Here is a 26,221-nt window from a genome sequence, read left to right as displayed (position 1 = left end):
AGTCACAACATTTCTCCATTGACAATATGTCAACCAATCAGCTGAGCAGCATGACTTCTTTGCCACCTCTTTTGCCAAATTTCTTTAAACCATAAAATGTTTAAATCCTCACCCCCTTATTCCCTCCCCCTCCACTCCTAACGTCATCCTCACCTCTTCATTCCTTATCCCCCCAAACCCATTCCTCCCCCAACCCATTCCTCCCCCCAACCCATTCCTCCCTCTCCCCCAAACCCATTCCTCCCCCAACCCATTCCTCCCTCTCCCCCAAACCCATTCCTCCCCCCAACCCATTCCTCCCTTTCCCCCAAACCCATTCCTCCCTCTCCCCCAAACCCATTCCTCCCCCAACCCATTCCTCCCTCTCCCCCAAACCCATTCCTCCCTCTCCCCCCAAACCCATTCCTCCCCCCAACCCATTCCTCCCTCTCCCCCCCAAACCATTCCTCCCTCATTGTACCCCCCTTACACCCAGCCTAACCCCTTATCCCACACTCACCCTTTAAGTTCACCCCTTTCCTTAACCCACATAGCCACCCCCACTGAGAACCCCCCACTAGGGAGGGGTGAGGGTATGAGACCCAGAGACGATCTTGCTTATCATCATGACCCCCCCTCAGCATGACGGACAGCATATGCATGGCATATTAGGAGATGAGACAGGGTGTCAGGGCCTGATGAAGTGGACTACATGAAGCTCTGCTATTGGGTAGACATGCATCTTTCCTTCACATAGGTATACACACACACACACACACACACACACACACACACACACACACACACACACACACACACACACACACACACACACACACACACACACACACACACACACACACACACACACACACACACACACACACACACACACACACACGGGGGGGGGGGGCTACCTGAGATGGCCACCTTTCCTTTACAGGGTAGTCTGTCGTCCGTGGGCCCTGCGTCCGATGACCTAGTAGAGACAGAAAGAAGAGGATGACAACAACGGAAATTCTAATTGTAAACACTACTCAATTGCCCACTCAGACCACATGAAACCCTTCACCCTATGGGTATAGCTCAATTTGTGTGCCTCTAAGTTCCTACCCCGCCCCCTTGCCCTGCCCGTTTGCCCTCTGACCTTAGTGCGACCCTCTGCATGACCTGGGCCTCCTTCATCCTCTGCAGCTCCGACATGTAGGCCATGATGCGGATGTTGCATGTGAGCAGGCTCTTGGAGGCCTCTAGGGCCTGGTCTCTCTGGGAGCAGGCAGCCAGCAGCTTACAGGCTCCATCACGCATCCGGATCTCATGGTCTATTTTCTTCTGGATGTTACTGTCCTGCAGGCAGAGAGAGAGGGAGGGAGAGATGGGTTAGGACAGTTTACTGACTGGAACAGGGTTGGTCTTTGAGTGTGGAGTGAGACAGTAACAAGAGGGTAAGTGTGACAGTTCAGTTTAAATGTGACAATGACTGTGAAGAAGAGCGTTTGTGTTAATGGGAGAGAGAGGGTAAACGTGTGTGTGTGTTTCTCTCGTGGGCCCATTAGTGGTATGTATCCCTGAAAGCATTCTGGTGTCTCTGTGCGGTGAGGTGTGGGTCGGTCGGGGCACAGAGTAGTCAGGAAGAAGCTGTAAATATGCCCTTACGCCCTTCTGCCTCCCCTCCGGCACGCAGACACCAAGATGCTTAATCATTTAACATACACACCTGTCTACATAAGATCCCACAGTTGACAGTGCATGTCAGAGCAAAAACCAAGCCATGAGTTCGAAGGAATTGTCTGTGGCAGGATTGTGTTGAGGCACAGATCTGGGGAACGGTACCAAAACATTTCTGCAGCATTGAAAGTCCCCAAGAACACAGTGGCCTCCATCATTCTTTAATGGAAGAAGTTTGGAAACACCAAGACTCTTCCTAGAGCTGGCCGTCCGGCTAAACTGAGTAATCGGGAGAGAAGGGCCTTGGTCAGGGAGGTGACCAAGAACCCGATGATCACTCTGACAGAGCTCCTGAGTTCCTCTGTGGAGATGGGAGAACCTTCCAGAAGGACAACCATCTCTGCAGGACTCCACCAATAAGGCCTTTGTGGTAGAGTGGCCAGACAGAAGCCACTCCTCAGTAAAAGGCACATGAAAGGCACCAGTGAAACAAGATTCTCTGGTCTGATGAAACCAAGATTGAACTCTTTGGCCTGAATGCCAAACGTCATGTCTGGAGGAAACCAGGTACCATCCCTACGGTGAAGCATGGTGGTGGCAGCATCATGGTGTGGGGATGTTTTTCAGCAGCAGGGACTGGGAGACCAGTCAGGATCAAGGAAAAAATTAAAGGCGCAAAGTACAGAGAGATCCTTGATGAAAACCTGCTCCAGAGCACTCAGGACCTCAGACTGGGGCGAAGGTTCACCTTCCAACAAGACAATGACCCTAAGCACACAGCCAAGACAATGCAGGAATGGCATCAGGACAAGTCTCTGAATGTCCTTGAATGGCTGAGCCAGAGCCCGGACTTGAACCCGATCAAACATCTCTGGAGAGACCTGAAAATAGCTGAGCAGCGATGCTCCCCATCCAACCTGACAGAGCTTGAGAGGATCTGCAGAGAAGAATGGGAGGAACTCCCCAAATACAGGTGTGCCAAGCTTGTAGTGTCATACCCAAGAAGACTTGACGTTGTAATCGCTGCCAAAGGTGCTTCAACAAAGTACTGAGTAAAGGGTCTGAATACTTATGTAAATGTGATTCAAGTTTTTTTTAAAATAAATTAGCAAAAATTTCAAAAAACCTGTTTTTGCTTTGTCATTATGTGGTATTGTCTGTAGATTGATGAGGGGGAAAAAACTATTCAAGAAATTTTAGAATAAGGCTGTAATGTAACAAAATGTGGAAAAAGTCACACACACACACACACACACACACACACACAGTATCAGTCAAAAGTTTGGGCACACCTACTCGTTCAAGGGTTTTTCTTTATATTTACTATTTTCTACATTTTCGAATAATAGTGAAGACATCAAAACTTTTAAATAACACATATGGAATCATGCAGTAACCAAAAAGAGAGGGGCAGGGCCAGGAGGGCCAGGAGAGGGAGGGAGGGAGGGGCAGAACCAAGAGAGGCCCCAGGGAGCTGTGGGATATGATCATGAGGGGCAAGAGGAACGCACATCAGCAGACTGTCATTAACACACAAGACATGGGCTCTCTCTCTCTCCTTCACATACACACGCAAGCTTGTCACACGTAAACATACACTTGCAAGCATACACACCCTAGTTTCAAGACATGCACAAAGTAACAGCCTCAGACTTTGTTAGTCTATCCATCCCTCATACACACAAACATAGCCTATGCTAACACATACACAGAGACATAGCCTATGCTATCACATACGCACAAACACAAATTCCACCAGATGCAAATATACAAAAAAATGATAAATCACCCAAAACCAATGTCTTGTTCAAGTAGGACAGTGGTTCTCAACCTTTTTCGGTTACTGTACAACCAACAAAATGTTGCTCTACCTGGAGTACACCTAAAGTACACTTTCATGTGCATTTTACCAGTTAGATTTTGGTCTCATGATTCTTCAAGTAGCCCCTATGGATGGGCCAAGTAGCCCTGGACACTCTGTCGCAGTTTGGTTCTGGGACCATGGGGGGGCGGGGGGTTATTTGTGAAGTCTGTGGAAATATGAAATGAATGTAGGAGAATAACATCAGATCTGGTAAAAGATAATACAAAGATTTTATTTTTTTGTACCATCATCATTGAAATGCTAGAGAAAGGCCATAATGTATTATTCCAGCCAAGGCGCAATTTAGATTTTGGCCACAAGATGGCAGCAGTGTATGTGCACCGTTTTAGATCCAATTAATCACTGCATTCTGTTAAACATTTTGTATCAAGAATTCCCAAATGTGCCTAATTAGTTCATTAATAACTTTTCAAGTTCATAACTGTGCACTCTCCTTCAGCCTGATCACTAAAAATAGACGGCTGTTTGATAAGGTCCTGAGAACATCGATATACGCCATCCTCTGCAGAAACAATAAAAATCATTTCCCAGCACTGAACGCCAACTCCTGATGGTTGATAATTGGTGGAAACAGCATGTTGTTTTTAATTATAACCACTTGGAATGAATACCTCAACTTAACCGTTTGAGTTGTTTCTGTTTTAACCCTGTAACCACGCAGAATTAACCCTGTAACCATGCGGAATTAACCCTGTAGCCACGCGGAATTAACCCTGTAGCCACGCGGAATTAACCCTGTAGCCACGCGGAATTAACCCTGTAGCCACGCGGAATTAACCCTGTAGCCACGCGGAACTAATGCCTAAAAAATGCCCCGTTGGGGTATTTGCGTACCTCCATAAAAGATAGCAACGCAGTGGCAAAGCAGTTCAACCACGGTCCGGTTCAAGGCACAGACTTCTCCCTCCGGTCTGAGTGTGTTTCCCAGTCTACAGCCAGAGTGCTGAAGTCACCAGGGCCTGAACGGAATCTGCAGTGGTCTAATGGTGGAAGAACCAGAGGCTTTGTCCCAATACATATAGCACTGAGAGGAACCAGCAAATGTAATCAACTATCCACAAACAACCCACAAGGCACACACTGGTTGAATCAACTTTGTTCTCACGTCATTTCAAATCAAATCACATTTTATTGGTCACATACACATGGTTAGCAGATGTTATGTGTAGTGAAATGCTTATGCTTCTAGATCCGACAGTGCAGCAGTATCTAACAGGTAATATCTAACAATTCCACAACTAAACCTAATACAGACAATCTAGTAAAGGAATGGGATGTGAAGATATAAGTATAAAATATATGTATGAGCAGTGACAGAGCGGCTAAGACGCAATAGATAGTAAATAATAGATAGTGTAGTATACAGTATATACATATGAGATAAGTAATGCAAGATATGTAAACATTCTTAAAGTGGTATTATTAAAGTGACTAGTGTTCTATTTATTAAAGTGGCTAATGATATCAAGTCTGTAGGTAGGCAGCCGCCTCTCTATGTTAGTGATGGCTGTTTAACAGTCTGATGATAGAAGCTGTTTTTCAGTCTCTCGGTCCCAGCTTTGATGCACCTGTACTGACCTCGCCTTCTGGATGATAGCGGGGTGAACAGGCTCAGGTGGTTACTGTCCTTGATGATCTTTTTTGCCTTCCTGTGACATCGGGTGGTGTAGGTGTCCTGGAGGGCAGGTAGTTTGCCCCCGGTGATGCGTTGTGCAGACCACACCACCCTCTGGAGAGCCCTGTGGTTGCGGGCGGTGCAGTTGCTGTACCAGGCGGTGATACAGCCCGACATTGTGCACCTGTAAAAGTTAGTGAGGGTTTTTGGTGACAAGCCACGTTTTTTCAGCCTCCTGAGTTTGAAGAGACGCTGTTGTGTGGACCATTTCAGTTTGTCCGTGATGTGTACGCCCAGGAACTTAAAACTTTCCACCTTCTCCACTGCTGTCCCGTCGATGTGGATAGGGGGGTGCTCCCTCTGCTGTTTCCTAAAGTCCACGATCATCTCTTTTGTTTTGCTGACATTGAGTCAGAGGTTATTTTCCTGACACCACACTCTGAGGGCCCTCACCTCCTCCGTGTAGGCTGTCTCATCGTTGTTGGTAATCAAGCCTACCACTGTAGTGTCGTCTGCAAACTTGATGATTGAGTTGGAGGCATGCAAGGCCACGCAGTCATGGGTGAACAGGGAGTACAGGAGAGGACTGAGAACGCACCCTTGTGGGGCCCCAGTGTTGAGGATCAGCAGAGTGGAGATGTTGTTACCTACCCTCACCACCTGGGGGCGGCCCGTCAACGGAATTACGTTGAACCAACATGGAATAGACGTTTAATTGACGTCTGTGCCCAGTGGGAATGGACGGCTTTAGGCGTATGTGCGACTGCGTGTGTGTGTGTGTGTGTGTGTGTGTTTGTCGGGGGAGTATCAAATCAAATCAACGACATAGTGCGTGACTGCTGCCAGCTGTTCTCACACAAAGGCACTGAGTGTTCCAGTGCAGCTGGGCCCCAGCTCAGAGAGGAGCGGTGTGTGTGGACAGAAAAAGAGGATGTGATTGTATGTGTGTTATCTGGAGCAGAGATACAGCCTAGGGGTTCTACATAGCAAATATTCCATTGGTCCAGCTCTATTAAAGAGTACACTACCAGCTGGGGGTCGGTGGGATTCATGGGTTCAGCTCTATGAAAGAGTACACTACTAGCTGGGGGTTGGTGGAGGTCATGGGTTCAGCTCTATGAAAGAGTACACTACTAGCTGGGGGTCAGTGGGATTCATGGGTTCAGCTCTATGAAATAGTACACTACTAGCTGGGGGTCGGTGGGATTCATGGGTTCAGCTCTATGAAAGAGTACACTACTAGCTGGGGGTCGGTGGGATTCATGGGTTCAGCTCTATGAAAGAGTACACTACTAGCTGGGGGTTGGTGGGGGTCATGGGTTCAGCTCTATGAAAGAGTACACTACTAGCTGGGGGTCAGTGGGATTCATGGGTTCAGCTCTATGAAAGAGTACACTACTAGCTGGGGGTTGGTGGGGGTCATGGGTTCAGCTCTATGAAAGAGTACACTACTAGCTGGGGGTCAGTGGGATTCATGGGTTCAGCTCTATGAAAGAGTACACTACTAGCTGGGGTTCGGTGGGGGTCATGGGTTCAGCTCTATGAAAGAGTACACTACTAGCTGGGGGTCGGTGGGGGTCATGGGTTCAGCTCTATGAAAGAGTACACTACTAGCTGGGGGTCAGTGGGATTCATGGGTTCAGCTCTATGAAAGAGTACACTACTAGCTGGGGGTCAGTGGGATTCATGGGTTCAGCTCTATGAAAGAGTACACTACTAGCTGGGGGTCAGTGGGATTCATGGGTTCAGCTCTATGAAAGAGTACACTACTAGCTGGGGTTCGGTGGGGGTCATGGGTGTGTGAGAGTAGGAATGTTTTAGCGTGATGTTTCAAATGCCTTTATCGCGGTCGGTACCGCAATAATTAAGGTGAGTCTTTTTTTTTCAGTTTTTATGAGCGCTGTTTTTTTGGTCTCGTCTCCTTCACTTCTGTGCACTGTGCACCTTCCCACTCGCACAGACACCAAGCCCCTTTCCCTGCCACTCACAACAACAAAGAGACTAAAGATCACTTCTTCCTCTCTGACAACAAGCAGCTTCAACTCGCTATTTGAATCTGAGGTTTGGTCCGACATAAAATCGGCCATATGGAAACCGACACACATTATTTTACTGTAATAGAGGAGAACTTAGCATTTGTAACGATACCCTTTTTATATCTCAACTTCCAAAATGTTGAACAGATCTTTGGCTTTAAAAATAAATATTATCTGGCTACTCACGAGACCTGTGTTAATTTTCTATAATACCTGCAACCAGAAGTTGGTGATTATTAGTCAATGTGCATTGTCCAGAATTCTGGTTAAATTTGTAACAAAAAGGTCATTTTTATAGACAGACTTGAAAGTCAGATCAGTGATTACTACAAATAATCAGGTTAAACAATTTTGATAAAATAATGCCATTCTTAGTGGGTCCGATGGTTGTGGAAGGTTTATATTTAGCCTAGATATCATTTTACAAGCTCTGAATTCATTAGATTATTGCTGACTGTTTGAAATGCGGTGTATTGACCTTTAATTATACAACAAAGATTATTTAGAGAAAAAGGTTTAAAAAAAAAAAATCGAGATATATATCGTGAATCACCCACTAGTAAAAAAATAAAAATAAAATAAAAATCTGATTTTAGGCCATAGCACCCAGCCCTATGTGAATGTGTATTTGCATGTGTGTGAGGGTTTAGTTTGAGGAGACCAAGCCTGTCCATGGTGAAAGGAAAGTGCCTAAGAGCTTGACAACAACAAGCTCATCCGTTAAGAGTAGAGACTGGCAGCCAAGCCAAGCCCTGCTTACAGACTCACTAAGACCTTCTGGCATAGACTCACCCTCATGAACTGAGACTAGCTTGGTTTGTTATCAATTACACAGGCCTAGTACCACTTGTACCTCAAAGTGTCCTCAAGGCTCAGGTTTTAAGGTGTGACTAAAATAAGTAGGCTAATCTGAGAAGATACTGAATTTACCAAATTAATTCACTGGCGTGCACATTCAGAGAGTTAAAACGTCCAGACACTTTTTTTTTCCAATTTTCGCCTAAAATGACATTCCCAAATCTGAGCTCAAGACCTGAAGCAAGGATAAGCATATTCTTGACACCATTTGAAAGGAAACACTTTGAAGTTTGTGGAAATGTGAAATGAATGTAGGAGAATATAACATCAGATTTGGTAAAAGATAAAAACATTCGTTTAAAAAAAAAAAAATTGTACCATCATCATAGAAATGCAAGAGAAAGGCCATAATGTATTATTCCAGCCCAGGCACAATTTAGATTTTGGCCACTAGATGGCAGCAGTATGTGCAAAGTTTTTGACATTTAGACAGATCCAATTAGCCATTGCATTTCTGTTCAAAATTTTGTATCAAGAATTCCCAAATGTGCCTAATTGGTTAATTAATAACTTTTCAAGTTCATAACTGTGCACTCTCCTCAAACAATAGCATGGTATTCCTTCACTGTAATTAATAGTTACTGTAAATTGGACAGTGCAGTTAGATTAACAATAATTTAAGCTTTCTGCCAATATCAGATATGTCTATGTCCTGGAAAATGTTCTTGTTACTTACAACCTCATGCTAATCACAGCCTACGCTAGCTCAACCGTCCCGAGGGGGACCCACCAATCCTGTAGAGGTTTTAACTCCAGATGCTTTTAGATTAGATTCCTGTTTGGCTATAAACCCGTGTCTCAGCTGGATCAGGCCTTACATCAACATCACGTAGCTGGAGATAAGAGATACAGTAGGACAAGAAGTCAAGAAGATGAGAGTAATATGGAAAACTTTCAGTCCTTCATCAAAACCAGCATTGAGACACAGACTTGGCTAAGATGTTGGTGCCTTGGAATTTCTTCATATTATTGCTAGTGTGCAACAGAATACTAACGCTGGAGTCGGCAATCTGTGTGTTTGTCTGCATCTGTGTGTGTGTGTGTGTGTGTGTGTGTGTGTGTGTGTGTGTGTGTGTGTGTGTGTGTGTGTGCGTCTGTTGTGATCTCAGCACACAGCAAACCCACAGAGAGTAAATTTACGAAACGGTGAGTACAGACCAAACCACACTAGGGCATAAATAAGCACATGTTCCCAGATCACTGTATATGAACTGCAGGTTACTACTCTGTAATGGTAACATACAGCTTTCTAGAAAAAAGAAACGCACACCTTTAAAGGCGAGGTGCTGGCTAGCGGAGTAGAACACTAGGAAATAAAGGAAAGCCGCACACTCTAAGAGCTCAGATGCAAAAATTTAATAACCAACGTTTCGACAGCAAAGCTGTCTTCATCAGGGTATCATCACAAACACTGCGAGATGAGTCATTTATATAGTGTCAAGAGACACACAGGTGTTTGTAATCATGGCCAAGTATGGCCTAATATCATTGGTTAACTCAAATATTTAAAAAAATGGCATACAAAGAACATACAAAAAGACAAACAAATGGATAGCATACGATCATGGCATTTGTAGTCTAAAATGTATCTAACAAATAATTACAATGGCAAAATCACAATTATCACAAGAATGGCTTCAGATCAAAGTCTATGTTGAGACCGAAGGGAGCAAGGGTCTTTAAATTAAAGATCCAGGCAGCCTCTCGTTTTATCGCCCAGCCCTAACTCATTCCATCGTCTGCAAATCTAACAGGAATGGGAAAAACTCTAATGAGAATGATTGGCAGAACTGAATGTCTGGGAGCTGCAAGAGGAAAGTAATTACACACACAAAACCATTATGCACAGCAGGGCGCCTATACACACACAAGCATAATACACAGTAGAAAAGGCCCAGTTCTTGGCAGTGTTACATTGTAGGTTGGAACAAAGCCACTGACTACTACACATGTTCAGAGCACTGGCTCGTTAACTGATTAGCTGGCTTTTCCTGTAAGCTAACAGAAGAAAAAGAGAGGAACTGTTAATAGAGGCCTAGGTAAGACCCTGATCAAAGTCTGCTATGATCTCTCTCAACGAGACCGCTTTGATTCTTCTCTTCACCCTGGAATTCAATTGAAGAAAGACGGAGAGAGACAGCGCGAGAGAGAGACAGCTACAATACAGAGAGAGGAATCTGCTGTAGAAGAGAGGAGAGATGAGAGGGGGGATGAGAGGGGGAGAGGACATGCTGTGCCAGAAAGAGATAGGTCTGTACAGTTACACCCACCCCCCCCCCCCCCCACACACACACACACACACACACACACACACACACACACACACACACACACACACACACACACACACACACACACACACACACACACACACACACACACACACACACACACACACACACTCTGCTGGAGGCTGCGTGGCACTCTCTAATCCGGGGCTTTTCTCTGTGTCTGAAGCTGGATGAGGAAATCAGGGCTAAATCAGATGAGCCGGCCTAACCGGCCCTTAAACCCCCTCCCCCCTTCTAACCCTCCCACTCTAACCCTCCCACTCTAACCCTCCCCTAATATAGACTTCCAGCAGACATTGCAGGGGGACCTTGGACCCTGGGTGACTACACATAGACCACACATCCAAAACATGCATAACAAACACACCCAACGAAAACAAACACACCCTGACTTAACGTCACTGCACTGCTGCCGTCTTATTTAGAAATGCCACTGTGGCGCACACACACACACACACACACACACACACACACACACACACACACACACACACACACACACACACACACACACACACACACTCAAGACATGGAAGTAGATAGCAGGTAGAGGATGCTTGTGGTGATGCTGTGAGCAGGACCATTGGCTCTGCCACCTTGTCATAACATTACATTTACATTTTTGTCATTTAGCAGACACTTATCCAGAACGACTTGAGTTCATACATTTTCATACTTTTTTTTCCATACTGGTCCCCTGTGGGAATCAAACCCACAACCCTGGCATTGCAAGCGCCATGCTCTACCAACTGAGCCTCACGGGACACTGAGGGGACAGTGTTCATCATCATATATGTGACTCGTTTCAGGAAGCTAGGCATATGTCACGATTCACTACTTCACAGGAGAGCTATTTGAACGTTAAGCTTTTTGTAATCTAAAATGCGTTTCTTTTTTCAGAAATGCCTTCTGGAACATGTGAACTTTCATGTGCCTTAATAACAAACTTGTATGCCACCTGTAAATACGAATACATTGTTTATATTACAAGCCTAGTTGGTTGAGCCACGGAAAAAGTCAAGAACCATCCCGCTAGCCATGTTTGCCTGAGATCATGGATGGGCTGGCCTTCCCGAGAGATGAGTTCGGATTGGTCAGCCATGTAGCACGCTTCTGTCTATAACATGAGCTGGTCAGTATGTGTAGGAAATCCTTTTTAATGTGGCTTTTTAAAAAAAAGATATCACGTAGTAGAAATGCAAAAGTATTGCTCTCCACTTTCCGGAGGAACGAGTTTTGAAATCAGTGCCGTGCCCAGTGGAATTGGAGAAAATTCTGGCATTTGATTGCAAATATGAAGAGGGAGTCGAAAAGAGAACACAGAAGGCTGTTGTATAAAAGACCTGTCTTCGGATTACATTTTCAAACTAAGGGCAACCATGGCATCCGTGACAGAGAGGGAGAAGCGTCCATCCATGTATACGGGTAAGAGTCTAGCTAGCTACATTTTCAGATATTATACATTTCTAATTTTGTCAGAATGTCATTTTCATTTCAAGTTAAAGCATACTGTTAGCTAGCTAGCTAACGTTAGCTGGCAGGCTCGCTAGCTAACATTACATGTATGATCTGTGTAGTAATGTTATTTGTATCTCAGAGACATTTGCATTGCTAGATAGACTAATGTTAGCTAGCTAGCTAACATTGAACCTGGTTGGTTAGCTACCTGCAGATTCATGCAGGGTAGTAACGTTAAGTGTTGGAAATATGGTTCATTGTTTAGCTAGCCAAAAAAAGACTCCACTATACAAGTAACCATTCCACAACCCCTTCTGTATCCTGTCATGTGACAAATAAACTTGGACTTTATATGATATAGTATGTGTTGACCAGAAACGGTAATGTGAAGAACATGACCTACACCAAAGTCAAATTAGGATATAACGTTAGGCTAACAAGACAGTGTCCAAGTTCTAAAATTCTCTGGTAGAATGCACTGCTTTTATTTCATCACACTCATAATCGTAAGCTATTTTCTGTAATTGGTTCGGCATTAACTTGTAAATAATGATCTTGTGAGTTTATTTTCCTGTAAAAATGAATACAAATGACAAAGTGAAGACAATGTCAGCTATATGATATGGTCATTATTTGAACTGGCTAGCCAGCTAACCTAACATTAGCTAGCCAGCTAACCTAACATTAGCTAGCCAGCTAACCTAACGTTAGCTGGCTAACATTAGCTAGCCAGCTAACCTAACATTAGCTAGCTAGCTAACCTAACGTTAGCTAGCTAGCTAAAGATAGAAACAAACCAAAACATTGTTTAAAAAGTTGCTTTTAGTTGCCTGGTTTGCTAGATTGACATACACTACATTCATTTTTAAAACAGATGGGTTTATTGGTGTTAAAATAGTTCTGCTAATAGTTTTTGTGTTTATACTTTTTCATAATAACGTCACGACAAGTTTGATGTCGGACGACAATAGAATGTTCATGATGTCACTGCGACAACTGTCGATAGGCGTAGTATAAACCAGCCTTTAGTATTAAAATCTTTTGTTGTTTAGTACATGGCCTCACGTGAATCCTTAGAGACGGGTGGGGCTAAAGCTTAAGAGGGTGTGAATGATGCTGAATGGGTGTAGACAAAGAAGAGCTCCAGTAGGTATACCAAAATATTCGAGGACCATTTTCTCAAAAGTGAGGTTACAAGTTTATCAACTTTCAAAGCAGAATTACTTTCCCATTGTTCCTCAACTGTAGTGTATGATATACAATTTTGTAGCTCTGAGTCTCTACTTTTATCCATTGTAAAAAAACACAATTTCAAATGTTGCTACATAAGACTGAATCGAGACGGTCGGTCACATATATGAGCCAGCCGTAGGACCAGTTACCCTGGAGCTTTATCTCTAACTCTACCACATCAGTGGTCACACCCTCAACCTGCTCGGTCAAAACACTGATAAGACTAATAGTATGGATGAGGCATGCGAAGGGGGCTGTACATTACATCTAGGACAATAGAAGTGTTGTGTCACTTCTCTGCCATCACCCTGTCTTTTTTTAACCTTCGCTGCACCGTCTTCCTCGTCTCTCTCCTTCAGAATTTAAGTAACTTAGTGGATGCCTCTTAAGATTTTTATTTTACCTTTATTTAACTAGGCAATTCAGTTAAGAACAAATTCTTATTTACAATGACGGCCTAGGAACAGTGGGTTAACTGCCTTGTTCAGGGGCAGAACGACAGATTTTTACCTTCTCAGCTCGTGGATTCGAAGTAGCAACCTTTCGGTGACTGGCACAACGCTCTAACCACTAGGCTACCTGCCACCTCAAAGATAATGGGGTAACATTCATATTCATGTGTTAAGTAAAAGTTGCAAAAGTGCATAGTTGCAAGATGAGCTCCATTAAGAGAGTCTCTCTCCCTTCTCTCCCTCTCTTGCCATCTCATCCTTACCCAAATTAATATGAATAGGTCTACTTGCAGGAAAGCAAATACATTTATATGTGTCTGTTTGTCAGTGTGTGTACATCTGTCTGTACATGCATGCAAAAGACAGAGGGCGAAAGAGACCCAAACGGACAGCCAAACAGAGGGAGCGAGAGAGGAAATTAGTTTGGGACATGCAAATGATCAGTCCATCATCATCTCTGTCCTCCAGACCAGCCAGTCACACACCAGGACTGCAGGAATCCCACGGACAACACACCCACTACCACCACTCCAACATCTGCTACTATAAGGACATGTACACCAGGCTGCGGGAAATGCCCCCAAACCCCGGAGCCAGACAAGGCCCTGTTTCTCCAGGCTGGGGGAAACCCTGGAGCCAGACAGGGCCCTGTTTCTCCAGGCTGGGGGAAACCCCGGAGCCAGACAAGGCCCTGTTTCTCCAGGCTGGGGGAAACCCTGGAGCCAGACAAGGCCCTGTTTCTCCAGGCTGGGGGAAACCCCGGAGCCAGACAGGGCCCTGTTTCTCCAGGCTGGGGGAAACCCCGGAGCCAGACAAGGCCCTGTTTCTCCAGGCTGGGGGAAACCCCAGAGCCAGACAAGGCCCTGTTTCTCCAGGCTGGGGGAAACCCCGGAGCCAGACAAGGCCCTGTTCTCCAGGCTGGGGGAAACCCCGGAGCCAGACAAGGCCCTGTTTCTCCAGGCTGGGGGAAACCCCGGAGCCAGACAAGGCCCTGTTTCTCCAGGCTGGGGGAAACCCCGGAGCCAGACAAGGCCCTGTTTCTCCAGGCTGGGGGAAACCCCGGAGCCAGACAAGGCCCTGTTCTCCAGGCTGGGGGAAACCCCGGAGCCAGACAGGGCCCTGTTTCTCCAGGCTGGGGGAAACCCCGGAGCCAGACAAGGCCCTGTTCTCCAGGCTGGGGGAAACCCCGGAGCCAGACAGGGCCCTGTTTCTCCAGGCTGGGGGAAACCCCGGAGCCAGACAAGGCCCTGTTTCTCCAGGCTGGGGGAAACCCCAGAGCCAGACAAGGCCCTGTTTCTCCAGGCTGGGGGAAACCCCGGAGCCAGACAAGGCCCTGTTCTCCAGGCTGGGGGAAACCCCGGAGCCAGACAAGGCCCTGTTTCTCCACATTGTGAGGAGATATGTGGTGAAGTGTTATTCTGAGAAGCACACTGTCTGACTAGCCAGACTGCAGACAAACATATATTTTACGGTCTGGAACAAATGTTAACATTCATGTTGGAGTCGACTTAGCTGCAGTTAGCCTCAGCGGTTAGCCTTAGCAATGGTCTTTAGGTGGAAATACCCGCCCCCTGCCTGTTGACTGTTGACTCAGATGTCTAACAGAATCTGTGCGCCGTGGCTGATTCACATTCTACGCATTGGAGCAGGCTGCGAGGGTGGCTAGGACGATACCTCTGGGTCGTTCTCCTTCACTCACACACACACACACACACACACACACACACACACACACACACACACACACACACACACACACACACACACACACACACACACACACACACACACACACACACACACACACACACACACACACACACACACACACGAGTAAAAGTGTCTCTCCATCTCATCTTACAGTGTATGAGTTTGTGTATGTGTGAGAGGGCGTGCACGTGTAAGAGGAGTCTGCGTGTCTGTTCTCACCACTTATCACAACAAAAACACAAGAGTAACTTCATTAACACACACAATCTAATAATGGTCTGGCAGGAGAAAGCAAAGCAGCGTGACATAAGTGTGGAGTGTGGTAAAACACACACACCTTTCAGTCAGACATAGAGCAGTGTAACACTGATCATCGTGAACTGTTCTCCCACTAAACAGGTAGGCCTGTTGAGGGCGTGACAGACAGCCTATATAAATGACTGACTGGTTCCTGTCTGCTGCGAGAGATGCCTGCCACACTGCATTACCTGTCTGGCTGCTGGAGTCCATCTACATAAATCTATCTCCCTGCACAGACATCCATCACTTTGACTGTCTAAAAATATACTGCTCTCCGTCTCTCCTCCATCTCCTCTCTCAACAGGCTCGTAGGAGGCACCCTGCAGCTCATCAGGACAAACCAACCAGAATGATTCGCCACTTCTTAAAACAAGACAGGACAGAGAGAACTAAGGGAGATTACTCATGGGAGTCAAGGTTGGGATGCATCTCAGAGGACAGTGCTATTTTGTGTGAGCTGCAACAGTGTGTGTGTGTGTGTGTGTGTGTGTGTGTGTGTGTAAAGGAGTAAACGATGCAATTTATGTCTGAATGTGAGGTAAAAAGGGTACACTATTGACTGAGCATGTGGAATGTGTGTGGCTCGGTTCTCACAGAGATTATCAATTACATTGACCCGATACTGTAGTGGCCGCTCTAACAACGAAAAGCAATGTCTTCAAAAATGGAAGGCAGTCGGGAGGAGGCAAGATCAGGTGGGACCACTCCAGCCAATGAGAGGCCAGATAACGCATGTGAAGAAAAGGCACAAGGGGTTTACACTACTTAACACAGCCAACATTAAAATTGTCTGTATCTTAAAAATTCATTAAGGTTAGGCATAAGGTTAGCAGTGTGGTTAAGGTTACAATTAAAATCACATTTTGAGAAGAGAAATGGCAGAAATAGGCGAGGTTTATGACTTTGTGGCTGTGGAAACTAGTGATGACCAGACAAGTCCTATATTTGTTTTTTCTTCACAAAGTTGCCAGGATGTCATGTGTCCTAATTATATCAGTACGCTCGTAAGAACCTAATCATTAATCAAATAAGCCACACGTAGCAAATAAGCCATACAAAAACTCCAGGCTTGATGAACGAAAAAAACTAAAATATATGTCACCTGCTGGAGAAGATAGGGATCACTGGGCCCAAAATCTCTTACTTCACCTCTTCCTCTCTGGTTCTCACTTTCTTCCTTCGACAATAACTTCCAGGACACACACACACACACACAAAGAGAAATGGCCCCTATTAGCTCCAGTGCCGACTAGAGAATTATGAGTCCTACAACATCATACCTGTGTCACGGTCCTTAACCCCCAGGACAGGAGTCCTACAACATCATACCTGTGTCACGGTCCTTAACCCCCAGGACAGGAGTCCTACAACATCATACCTGTGTCACGGTCCTTAACCCCCAGGACAGGAGTCCTACATCATCATACCTGTGTCACGGTCCTTAACCCCCAGGACAGGAGTCCTACAACATCATACCTGTGTCACGGTCCTTAACCCCCAGGACAGGAGTCCTACAACATCATACCTGTGTCACGGTCCTTAACCCCCAGGACAGGAGTCCTACAACATCATACCTGTGTCACGGTCCTTAACCCCCAGGACAGGAGTCCTACCACATCATACCTGTGTCACGGTCCTTAACCCCCAGGACAGGAGTCCTACAACATCATACCTGTGTCACGGTCCTTAACCCCCAGGACAGGAGTCCTACAACATCATACCTGTGTCACGGTCCTTAACCCCCAGGACAGGAGTCCTACAACATCATACCTGTGTCACGGTCCTTAACCCCCAGGACAGGAGTCCTACAACATCATACCTGTGTCACGGTCCTTAACCCCCAGGACAGGAGTCCTACAACATCATACCTGTGTCACGGTCCTTAACCCCCAGGACAGGAGTCCTACATCATCATACCTGTGTCACGTCCTTAACCCCCAGGACAGGAGTCCTACAACATCATACCTGTGTCACGGTCCTTAACCCCCAGGACAGGAGTCCTACCACATCATACCTGTGTCACGGTCCTTAACCCCCAGGACAGGAGTCCTACAACATCATACCTGTGTCACGGTCCTTAACCCCCAGGACAGGAGTCCTACAACATCATACCTGTGTCACGGTCCTTAACCCCCAGGACAGGAGTCCTACATCATCATACCTGTGTCACGGTCCTTAACCCCCAGGACAGGAGTCCTACAACATCATACCTGTGTCACGGTCCTTAACCCCCAGGACAGGAGTCCTACATCATCATACCTGTGTCACGGTCCTTAACCCCCAGGACAGGAGTCCTACCACATCATACCTGTGTCACGGTCCTTAACCCCCAGGACAGGAGTCCTACAACATCATACCTGTGTCACGGTCCTTAACCCCCAGGACAGGAGTCCTACCACATCATACCTGTGTCACGGTCCTTAACCCCCAGGACAGGAGTCCTACATCATCATACCTGTGTCACGGTCCTTAACCCCCAGGACAGGAGTCCTACAACATCATACCTGTGTCACGGTCCTTAACCCCCAGGACAGGAGTCCTACAACATCATACCTGTGTCACGGTCCTTAACCCCCAGGACAGGAGTCCTACATCATCATACCTGTGTCACGGTCCTTAACCCCCAGGACAGGAGTCCTACAACATCATACCTGTGTCACGGTCCTTAACCCCCAGGACAGGAGTCCTACAACATCATACCCGTGTCACGGTCCTTAACCCCCAGGACAGGAGCCATGATACTGCACTGGCCAGGGTGGCCAGAGGCAGAGTCACAATGACAGATATGTGAAAGACAGAGGAAACATGTCCTGACCTTTACAGCTGAAGCCGAGCAGAGAACGAGACAGGATGTTACTGCATTCTGCTCCTCTGCAGTGACTATATTGATTGTGGAAAGCAGAGGAATCACATGTACACAGACTGTATGCCTATCATTACACTAACGTAAGAAGAGATCTCTACTGAAACTAGCATGATGACCTTTTTAGATGTAATGATAAGAGTCTGTCTCTGTGACTAGTAATGACAGGGGATGGAGATGTAGAGAGATTCCTAGAATTCAAATATAGAAAGAAAGAGAGACTGGCTGTTGCAGCCTCTGTGTCACAACGCAAGTGACCTTTTCCATATTAGACTACAATGCGTCCGTATAGGCAACAAACATGCACACAAGCGTTCACACGCGCACACACACGACAGGAAGGAGTACTAGACAGTCCTCATAAGAGCGGTCACACACCCTCAAGCTCAAACATCTCTGTCTACTGCAGCAGCGCTTCAGTGATGCTGGCATGTGCCTGGAGCCCAGCACATAGAACACACGTTCACATTGAGATTGTATATGATAAGACAGGTCCAAATACAGATGATCTTGTCCTTTATCAAAGTCAGTGTGGCACAAGAGAAATGGACAGAGATTCGAGCCACTGCTACAATACTCTGACAGAAGCACAAGGCATCGACAGAAGCGCTCCAGTCTGGAAATGTATTGATGACTGAAACATAATTAAAAAGCACAGTGGCTGCATTGTCCCACTTCTCAGAAGTTCAAAGACAATGGCCCACAGAATGTCCCACAGAACATCAGACTATCCCAAATCACACCCCATCTACCCTGTGACTCAACCAGATGAGAGCTATGCCACAGCCAAAGAATGTGTGCGTCTTTGACTAATGTCAATTTGTAGAGAATAATCTAGCATGCATTCAATGTCACCACAGAGAAGAACTGTTCGTTCTTGGTCATGATGGCATACAGTATGTCATGCGCTCTCCTTGTCCCCACAGGGTTTCGCCATAAAAATGGCACGACTTTTAACAATGTACTTTCCCTGCTGTACAATGAGCAAGTGGACTTGTCACATATATTTATGTCATGACAGACTGTTGTGATGATTTTATGGCAGGATGCACAATTCCTATGTAGCCCAGATCAAATAGTCTCTAAATTAAAGCATGTCAACATTTCCACTAGAAACACCTAGGAAAAAATAAATTACTTAGATCAACGTAAAGCCAGCACACTTACCCGCTGATTGTTTGAGTTATTCATGCCGGCCATGATTGAAAGATGTACTCTTCAAGTCTCCAAACCGGCAACACGCTTACGCAACAGCCTAACAGGCTACACGCAACGTCCCAAACAACCCGCACACCCAGAAAACAGATTCCTCAAGACATAAATCAATCAATTGACAGAATATCCAAGTATCTTCAGAAAGGTTGCATGTAGCCCACTGCAGTGTGTTGTGTGATCACTATAGTCCGTTCACCAAAACCGGATATCCCTGGCTCGCGCAGGACCAGTGGTGAGTGTGGCATTCATCTGCCCAGGCTCATCTCTGCGCTGTCATCAGTAGGCTAACCCCTCCGACTCGCTCTCCAGCACCGGGCGGGTATAGACTGGCCGCCGGGAGGACCATCGGGGGAGGTGTCTGAGGAGGCGGGTGTGCACACCCGAAAAGGCAGGCAGGAGCGTGGGCAAGGTTTTAGTATAAGGTTTCGCGTCTGTCAAATCCGTTGCTGACTGTGGCTATAGCTGCCCACTATGGAAAATGATATCCAAAATAAATAGAATGCATGTGCGTCCGATTCCAGAGAGGTTTTGAAATAGTGACAAATCCCGTATGACTCAAATCGCCTGTGTTAAAGCTGTTTTCTTTTCTTACAGCGCATGAGTCCACAGCTAGGCTACCGTGCCACGACAGTACTGTAACCCAAATCCCTGCTAAATCTCTCCCTCCTCCCCCTCTTTTCTCACCGAATTTCCATTGCTCAAGCAAATAACGTTTCAAGATTACATCATCGCCAGTTTACCGTGTGGAGACTGTGTGACAGTCGGTGCTTGTGAGGGTCTGAAACGGTCATTGCCTGGACTGTTTAAATAAAGGATTTTTAATAGGCAAGTCAGTTAAGAACAAATTCTTACTTTCAACAGTGGGTTAACTGCCTTGTTCAGGGGCATAACGACAGATTTGTACCTTGTCAGCTCAGGGGATTCGAACTTGCAACCTTCAGTTACTTGTCCAACGCTCTACCCACTAGGCTACGCTGCCGCCCCTGGATAATCTGAGGTATGTTTGGAAATTATATAGATGACTATCTATCAAAATTTCAATCCGGGACTGTGACAACATTTCACCTCAATACTGTGTGCAATGAGCACATATAAAATACCAAATAGTAAATGTTTTACATGCATGGCTGGCTCTAACCTTTTGGGGGCCCTAACCGAGATTTGGTTGGGGAGCCCACCACCTTGCATACCATTTTTTTTGTGGGCCATCTCTTGACGGTGGAGAGAAAAATGTAAGTTTTAAAGTAAATTTCTTGCAATTATATAAAATATACACTACCGTTCAAAAGTTTGGGGTCACTACACGCAAAACACCAGTCTCAACGTCAACAGTGAAGAGGCGACTCCGCGATGCTGGCCTTCTAGGCAGAGTTCCTCTGTCCAGTGTCTGTGTTCTTTTGCCCATCTTAGTCTTTTCTTTTTATTGGTCAGTCTGAGATATGGCTTTTATCTTTGCAACTCTGCCTAGAAGGCCAGCATCCCGAAGTTCCCTCTTCACTGTTGACGTTGAGATTGGTGTTTTGCGGGTACTATTTAATGAAGCTGCCAGTTGAGGACTTGTGAGGCGTCTGTTTCTCAAACTAGACACTCTAATGTACTTGTCCTCTTGCTGAGTTGTGCACTGGGGCCTCCCACTCTTTCTATTCTGGTTAGAGCCAGTTTGCGCTGTTCTGTGAAGGGAGTAGTACACAGCGTTGTATGAGATCTTCAGTTTCTTGGCAATTTCTCACATGGAATAGACTACATTTCTCAGAACAAGAATAGACTGCCGAGTTTCAGAAGAAAGTTATTTGTTTCTGGACATTTTGAGCCTGTAATCGAACCCACAAATGCTGACGCTCCAGATACTCTACTAGTCTAAAGAAGGCCAGTTTTATTGCTTCTTTAATCAGAACAACAGTTTTCAGCTGTGCTAACATAATTGCAAAAGGATTTTCTGTGATCAATTAGCTAATCCAAGTTGATCATTTTAAAAGGCTAACACACTGTACATTGGAACACAGGAGTGATGGTTGCTGATAATGGGCCTCTGCACACCTATGTAGATATTCCATAAAAAATCTGCCATTTCCAGCTACAATAGTCATGTACAACATTAACAATGTCTACACTATTTCTGATCAATTTTATGTTATTTTAATGGACAAAAAATGTGCTTTTCTTTCAAAAAACAAGGACATTTTTAAGTGACCCCAAACCTTTGAATGGTAGTGTACATATGACCATTTCATAAATGGTAAAATTGCGTGTGATATGATTTTGGAACCCCGCTCCCTCCGTCGCCCCAAGATGAATGGTTTTGACCACGATCCACTGCTTTGATTGGTGCAGCTAGAAATCAGAAGTGTATATCTTATAATGAAAAGAAAGAAAATTCCACAAAGTTGTTTATTATCTATTTTGTGCTGTTGTTACATTTGTATTGGTATTTTGTTACGTGCCCGATGTGCTCAGGGTGTTGTTACATATCATTAGCGGCATGCATCATGAGCAAAGTTATTGTAGCCTATCATTTCCCTTCCCCTAGCTGTGAGAACTATGGCATGAGTACGGGCTGACTTGGCATTGCTGTCACGCAGATAAATGGCCTGCCAGCAGTCTACCAAAGGTTGCTCCGTGTCCATTACAATGTATAAAAGACCATCTCTAGTCCAGACAGTTAAGTTATCCATATTACCGGAGCTTCATCTTACTCTTTGTAAGGCATATTCGCGGTCGCAATTTATGGAACATTCCAAAACTTTGGAGATAACAATAAATGGTAAAGTCAAAAGGTACTGGTTTCCCCTATCCATCCGTGGCAAAGGTTTTCCTAAATGCGTATTACAAATCCAGCTCCAGAACCACCCCTAGCCTAGCCACCTGGCTAATCTTTTCAATATGGTATAACAACAACAGTTAACATTACCTAGCTATGTAGATAAGGCTAGCATGCTAGAAAGCTACACCGAAAGGTGTCAGTATCCTACTTGTTATTTCTCCACCTCGTTCCAAACCCCCAATTCGTGAATATGCATTAGCAGCCTGCGTCATTCTTCGTAGGTGGAACCTAAACAAGAATTTCCGCTATAGGACAGGAATTACTTCAAAATAGGGGCAGCATTGCCTTCTGGTGGGGGCCTTTAAAGCTAAATTCCTACAATTCTACACATTTTGCCAATACTAATGCCATGTTAATATGATATGAGTGAAAATGACTAACTAAATCAAAAAAGGGGGGGCCCCTGGCGGTCAAGGCCCCTGGGCACATGCCCTGCATGCCCGGTCGGTATTCAGCCATGATTACTACAAGTTTAGATCGCTGGCTAAACTAACTACCAATTAAAAAATTGACATGACTAATTATCAGCTAATTGAGTGAATGACATAAGAGAAAAACTGCTGATGCACAACCAAATTTTCGAAATTGCACCTGGTGTATTTTACAAAAGAGTGTGCAAAGCTGTCATCAAGGTAAAGGGTGGCTACGTTAAAGAATCTAAAATATATTTTGATTTGTTTGACACCTTTTTTGGTTACTACATGATTCTATATGTGTTATTTCATAGTTTTGATGTCTTCTATTATTCTACAATGTAGAAAATAATTTTTTTTTTAAACTCTTGAATGAGTAGGTGTGTCCAAACCTTTGACTGATATATTATAATATGTCAAATAAATCAGTATATTTATCCGAAGCCTACTCTATAAGTAAAACATTAGCCGTTCCTTGTTCCCTGGCCATGGCTAAATTGCAACGCCTTGTGGGTGCGCTGGGAAGTTGGTGTGCACTGATGCGTATTGTGCTGTCAGCCGGTGATGGATGAAAGCGTTTTGCAGCCTCGGTGATAGAAAGGAGAGTGGAGGAAATGGATGGCCTACAGAATTAACTGTGAGAACAAACGGGCTTCAAATACACCGACTGCCTGCTCTGCCAAATACAAGTTCTTAGCGTTCAACTAGCAATGCTTCTGAAAGCATAAATCAGATTGTTAATACTTTATAGGCACTATAGGTATAATGTATGATAACTTATGAGCATACATTAAAAGGCTATAGTATGAGATGCATGGCATGCTAATGACAAGTCTTGCAATTCATTGTTTATAGGCAGCCTCCCACACCTCTCGATTCAGAGGGGTTGAGTTAAATGTGTTAGACACATTTCAGTTGAAGGCATTCAGTTGTACAACTGACTAGTTATCCCCCTTTCCCATTGTAGCCTGCCTACTGTGCCTTCAGAAAGTATTCACAACCCTTTACTTTTTCCAAATGTTGTTGTGGTACAGCCTGAATTTAAAATGGATTCAATTGAGATTTTGTGTAACTGATCTACACACAATACTCCATATTGTCAAAGTGGATTTTTGTTGTTGTTGTAGATTTCTGTTTTTAAATTAATAAAACATTTAAAGCTGAAATGCCTTGATCCAATAATTATTCAACCCCTTTGTTATGGCAAGCCTAAATAAGTTCAGGTGCAACAAATTGCATAAAAAGTTGCAAGGACTCATTCCGTGTTCAATAATGGTGAACATGTACCACACACACACACACAATTATCTGTAAGGTCTCTCAATTGAGTAGTGCATTTCAAAAAACTTTCAATCACAAAGACCAGGGATGTTTTTCAATGCCTTGCAAAGAAGGGCACCGATTGGTAAATGTGTACAAATAAATATCCCTTTGAGCATGGTGAAGTCATTAATTAGGCTTTGGATGATGTGTCAATACACCGTCACTACAAAGATACAACCATCCTTAACATTTTGTCTTGAATACAAAGCCTTATGTTTGGGGCAAATACAACACAACACTAAGTACCACTTCATATTTTCAAGCATGGTGGTGGCTGTATCATGTTATGGGTATGATTGCCATCGGCAAGTACTAGGGAGTTTCTTCCCAAGATCACATTGAATGTTCCTGAGAGGTGTAGTTACATTTTTGACATAAAATCATCGTGAAAATCTATGGCAAGACTTGAACATGGCTGTCTAGCAATGATCAACAACCAACTTGACAGAACTTAACTTGGGAAAATATTATACAATTCAGGTGTGCAAATAGCCTAGTAATACGGCACTTTTTATATTTTCATAATTAATAGGCTGACGCATTACCTTTAGCTACAGAATATCTCACCACCGTGCGTTTCCATCTCCTCCTCTCTCCTTCATTCCATTCTCCAGTGTGCAGAGAGAGGGGCTGTCAGTTTAATTAAAAATGTTTTGTTGTGAAAACATGTTACTATCGATGTTCCCGAAGAGATTTCACTTGTTTTCCTAAATTAAGCACTGGGTTGGAGAGAAACAGGGTTGGAGAGCCCATGGCATAAAGCGTTTGGGTAGAATATTACCGGTTATGCAGTGAAATAACCGGAATAGCCTCCCGACATGAGTGAAAAACCAACCCTTGGGAAAGTGGCCTCCATTCGCTATTCGGGTGCATACAGATGACATGTCTTTCCCCCCGCCGCTGTTCCTGTCCATTTGATAACGGGCCATTCGAAATGAATTTCACATATTAGTAAAGACAAGATTAAATTGAGAATAGTCTGATGGGTGAAAATATGATCACTTGATGAGAGAACTGCGTGTGCAGCCTGATGCAAGGAACAGAGCACAAGCCTTTTCTGCTTCTTTCTCAAATCATCAATAGCCTATAGTCACATCATTTAGCCCATATACTGTATGTTTCGATTTCTATGACATTCTAAGGTTTCTATCATTCACAACTAAAGTTGCCAAATAACTCTAAATCTAAAGCATATAGGACCTGTTTCAAATGAACACTTTTACGCTCAACATAGCCACTTCATATGTGCACTCTTGCTGCAGAATGGGAAAAATATCTTTACTATTTTATTCTTCTTACTATAAAATCTAATTATATTAAATAATAGCATGCGATTTATAAGCATATGTTGACCCCTAAATGAACAAGCCTACAGACTATGGCATGGAGCATAGCCCGATTACACTAGGCCAACTCATATTCTGTTCTTCTGAAATACATTTTCTTTATATCATAATGTTTATTTAGACCTGACTAAAATAAATAATGGATGTATTGTGAAGGTTTATATTCAATTGATTTATTATACTTTAAATGTAGATGTTTCAAAGGCTCGCATCAGCGGCTCGTATGTGTGGAGGCCTGGAGATGCTATATGTGTTCATGTTAATTAACGACCAGTTACCGTGAGACCGGCAGTCTTTTGCATGACAATAACCTGCTGACAGAATGTCCCGACCGCCACAGCCCTAGATGTGGTCGAGTAAAGAAGTGGAATGGAAAACAGATGAAGATATGGTAAGATATAAGACATGAGGTTTGGAGGGAGGAGGAGTGGGCCTGTTTGGCATGACTACACTCAAATACAGTACAGTCACGCACAACTCATCTCTACATCTATAACAGAGATCTTCACCTCCGGCTAAAGACTGTGGAGGAGGCCGTCTCGCGACGGTTTGTCATGGTAACCACTTCACTGTGAGTACTGTTATGACTACCACACTGTTAAGGGCCAGGGGCAGTGTGGTCAAGCAGCCGTCAACAACATCTGCTATAGGACCATCATCTGATCAACAACATCTGCTGTAGGACCATCATCTGATCAACAACATCTGCTGTAGGACCATCATCTGATCAACAACATCTGCTGTAGGACCATCAT

General features: G+C 44.7%; 1 protein-coding gene across 8 annotated transcripts in view; it reads right to left on the bottom strand.

Annotated features, from left to right (window-relative positions):
• rtkna (rhotekin a) overlaps positions 1 to 26,221 on the bottom strand; it is a 118,183-nt gene that overhangs the window by 19,773 nt on the left and 72,189 nt on the right. For 7 of the 8 annotated variants that reach the window (XM_082968686.1, XM_014172451.3, XM_014172448.3 and 4 more), the window contains exons 2-3: positions 1,127 to 1,326; positions 897 to 958 (exon numbers count right to left, since the gene is read on the bottom strand). In XM_082968686.1, the coding sequence (XP_082824812.1) occupies positions 897 to 958; positions 1,127 to 1,326 (262 nt within the window). Of the gene's footprint in view, positions 1 to 896; positions 959 to 1,126; positions 1,327 to 19,515; positions 20,225 to 26,221 lie in introns of those variants that run through there. The other variant, XM_014172453.3, reaches the window with a different exon arrangement.

Source organism: Salmo salar, chromosome 24 (assembly GCF_965601325.2).
Source record: "Salmo salar chromosome 24, fSalSal1, whole genome shotgun sequence".
Lineage (NCBI taxonomy): Eukaryota > Metazoa > Chordata > Actinopteri > Salmoniformes > Salmonidae > Salmo > Salmo salar.
The sequence above is the reverse complement of the archived record's forward strand: the minus strand, read 5'-3'. Positions and strand labels throughout refer to the sequence as shown.